This window comes from Sesamum indicum, linkage group LG3, assembly GCF_000512975.1.
Source record: "Sesamum indicum cultivar Zhongzhi No. 13 linkage group LG3, S_indicum_v1.0, whole genome shotgun sequence".
NCBI classification, from domain to species: domain Eukaryota; kingdom Viridiplantae; phylum Streptophyta; class Magnoliopsida; order Lamiales; family Pedaliaceae; genus Sesamum; species Sesamum indicum.
In genome coordinates, this window is record NC_026147.1 from 2,922,826 (window position 1) to 2,926,664 (window position 3,839).

At 32.5% G+C, this 3,839-nt stretch overlaps 1 protein-coding gene across 1 annotated transcript in view; it reads right to left on the minus strand.

The window, feature by feature from the left end:
- LOC105157115 (plasma membrane ATPase 3) overlaps positions 1-1,523 on the minus strand; it is a 6,705-nt gene extending 5,182 nt beyond the window's left edge. Inside the window, 6 exon segments of the mRNA XM_011073415.2 lie at positions 1-2; positions 4-83; positions 196-333; positions 421-519; positions 880-999; positions 1,120-1,523. The exon segment at positions 1-2 is cut by the window's left edge and continues 38 nt beyond it. Of these exon segments, the coding sequence (XP_011071717.1) occupies positions 1-2; positions 4-83; positions 196-333; positions 421-519; positions 880-999; positions 1,120-1,173 (493 nt within the window). The 5' untranslated portion in view covers positions 1,174-1,523.

Consider the following 3,839-nt stretch of genomic DNA (forward strand, 5'->3'; position numbering starts at 1 on the left):
ATATCTCCTAGTTTTACACTGATTATATCACCAGGCACTAATATGGATGCCTCTTCCTCACTCCACCTTCCATCTCTAAGAACCTTTCATACAACCACCATTGATCAGATAATAACCACAAATATATATACATATATGCATGAGTGCGTGTGTGTGTGTGTGTGTCAGGAACTCCAACATAGGACAATAACAAACTTTTGCTTTTGGAGCAAGACGGGCCATGAGAGCAGCTGCTGCATTGCCAGCATTGTTCTCCTCGATAAAGCTAATTGTTGAGTTTATCACAAGCAAAGTGATGATACCCACAAAGTCCTGCCAATCCGGAGGCTTTCCCTGCAAAAGAATTTAAATTTAGGATCAATATTTCTTCTCCAGAAAAAGCACGCTTACAATAATCTAGTTGTGAAACTATGTACTTACTCCTCCATTAGCAAGAGCAATTGCCATGATTGCAGCAGCTTCCATAACCCATGATAGAGGGTTCCACATAAACCCCAAAAACTTGAGGAATTTGCTCTCCTGAGACAAGCCAAAAGTGACAAATTTCATATAATGACACAAGCTTTATCATTAAGAATCATCAGCAGTCAAGATTTACCCTTGAAAAGCATCAAATTGTTCAAAATAGTAACTCAGTTGGAGCTAAAAGGATCTCAAACACAAACAACCCAGAAAGGGTAAAAGAAAGAGGGAAAAGATTTGTTGAGACCCAAAAAAAGATATAGTATCTGCATCAGGACAACATTACTTTAAAAGCATTAAATACATAAAGTACACAGAAAAATGGAAGAATCATACATATGACATCAGAATTATAACTCAGAAAGGGCTAAAAGAATGAGAAACAAAGAAACAAAATTTTGATTAAACAATCAAAACCTTCTTCTCCTCAAGTTTGTTGTGTCCAAAAATGGCTAATCTCTCCTGAGCAGCCTCAGTTGTAAGACCCTCTCTAGTGCATCTCAGATTCTCAAACACTTCCTCAATGGGAATGTTCTCCTGTAACCACAAACACACCACAATAAAGCAGAAGAAGCATCAGCAAACAACTTAAAGCCAACAAAACAAACACACCCAAAACAAGAAAAAATCTTTAATTCTAATCATCAGATCCATCACCAAATCCACAGTTTCCTTCAACACAGCATCCAGAACTTCAGGCTCCTCCCCCATCTTCACAGTCTCTGCCAACTCCTTCTCCCCAAAGAACAAGTTTTTCTTCAGATCAAAGCTTATTCAAGAACCACCATGGAACAAAGGATGTTGGTTCAGCACAAAATTGAGCAGTTCTGAGGAAATCAAAGGGAGCCCAGGTCAAGAAAAAGATTGGCTTTTTGTGCAATTGGATTTGAAGCAAACAAATGAGTCTTACCCACCAACACCAAATCTACAAAGAGTGAAACGGCTTAAAAAGAGTGGTAACAGTTACAGTAGAGCACAGCTCTTAGCATTTCCCATCATTTATATAAAGAACTGATTTTTTTTCTTTTCTTTGGCAAGAAAATGATGTAGACAGAGGCTGCAAACTCTCACACACACTACTCTATCTTTTTTTTTATAGCTTTTAGGTACTTGAACCATCACGCATTAACATTTGTACCTTTCAATACATAAAAAGTCATTTGTTTTGCAGTAAATAAAGATAAATTTGAATGTGATATTATTCTTTTATTTACTTTTCTGGTAAAAGGGATAGTTTTGGACTTCAAAGACTGAATCTTTCTTGAACCCTTTTGATGTTGGTAGATGGATAAAAAGCAGCAGCAAGGCCAAGAACCATAAAAACTGCACATGGGCTAAGCCCTACTCCTTAATTTCCTTTACCAGATAGATATACATGCTGCCCATCTTCTTTTCTTTAGTATTATTTATATATATATATATATATATATATTTCTTTATTTTCATTTTCAACATAGAACCATCTGAATTTGAGTTTCCCACAGCAGAAGAAAAGCAGTCTTCTTGCTGATGTGTGTTTTCTTAATCTTGCACTCCGCATTCCCAAATCTTTGACTAAACTGCAAATTACCCGCTTATTATATTTATATCATGATGATTACTGAATAATGTTTTCTCTTCATTATTTTAGGATTTCTTCAATCCTTAGACTTCAAATCTAAATAATCTTTTTTTTTTTTTTATCTTTTTTTGGTGGGGATGGGGTAGGGGGTGGGGGGTTTAGGTGCCACATCTTTCTTGGTTAGGCACCGCAATTAGGATTTAGCTTATTTAATTCAAATGAATATTAGCTCCTATGGATCTCAAAAGATATTAATCTAATATTCTAGACATAAATAGTTGAAATGGATTAAAAATAATAAGTAGAGTGATGTTGGGGGCTACATAATGAAATTAGAAATTATGAAAGCAATTTCTTAATAACATCAAAAATGCCCAAAGATCCACATCTCTCTTACTCGGGTGGCACCGACCCGACCCTGACCCAACTGAAACCCGGACTCATGATAATTACATGATTATCTTTATATTACTAATTTACGTTAAAATTGTGCAGTTCAAGAATACTCCTAAGTACTAGTCATCCATCGGCATGCCTATACCAAGGTCTTTTAGGTGTTGTTCTTACGTATTCCTTTTTTGCAGGATACGTTACTAGATTTTCAATTTTTGTAACGTTTTTTTGAAGCATTCTTAAAATATATTGGATGTTAAACAATATTCTTCAAATCCGCATACACAAAATAGTGACTAAGAGAAGTCAATATATCAACTATGTAATGTGTATGGTAAAATCTGTGTAGATCTTAGAAAATAGGTCAGGATCTCAGTTTGTAATTGGAGGGGGGGAAATATTTCTTCATTTTCAATTTTCATTCTCAGTATTTAACAGGAAATATATGTTTTCAATTTTGTATGAGTTTTCTTGTAAAATAAGAATGTGTTGGGATTAGTTAATAAAATTATGGTATCAAATCCATATATTTCAACGAGAATACATATAAACAAACATATTTTTCCCTTTAGTTATTGTTTCAAAAACTAAAAACTAGAAATGAAAACAAACGAAACAAGACATTTAAATTTTTAGTTTTCACTTTTAACTTCTATTTGCAAACATTCTCAACCATTTCTACAATTGAAGGAATAATTGCACTCTTTTCCCTGATAGTTAGTGTAATTATATATAAATTCTCTGTAATTTGAAAAATTATATTTAGCACCCTTGAGATTTACTTCTATCTAACAAATAAGTCCATTTGTAAGTTAAAATTCACCGAATTTGCTTATATAAACAAAAAAATAAAAATAAAAACTATATTTATGCCTAGTTGACTTATTATTGATTTATTACAGATCAAATAAATCTTTTTATGATCAAATTACCCTCATACATCTTCACGTTTTAATGCATGCAAGAAGATATACCTTTATAGTTTAGTCAGAAAAAATTGTTTGACCTGTATAAGTAAGTAATAAGCCAATCGATGGTAAATATCAATTTTTATTTTGTTTTTTTGTTAATATCAGCACATTCAGCGAATTTTGACTAACATAGGGGTTTATTTGTTAGACACAAGCAAACTTCATGGGTGCTAGATGTAATTTCTCAAACCACAAAAAATTTACGTATAATTATATCAAACCTCAGCAAAAGAGAGTATAATTATCCCATTATTTAACTTACAACTTTATTTTACCACAAATTGTGAAAGTATTGCAAAACCCCCTATAAGAATTTCAAATAGTTCCACATCTAAAGTCCACTAAGAATAGCTCAAAATAGAAGTTTAAAACTTTAAAAAAAAACTATTATATGATAAAATTATTTAAATATTGACAATGAATTTATTATTATAAATTTAAAATCTATAATT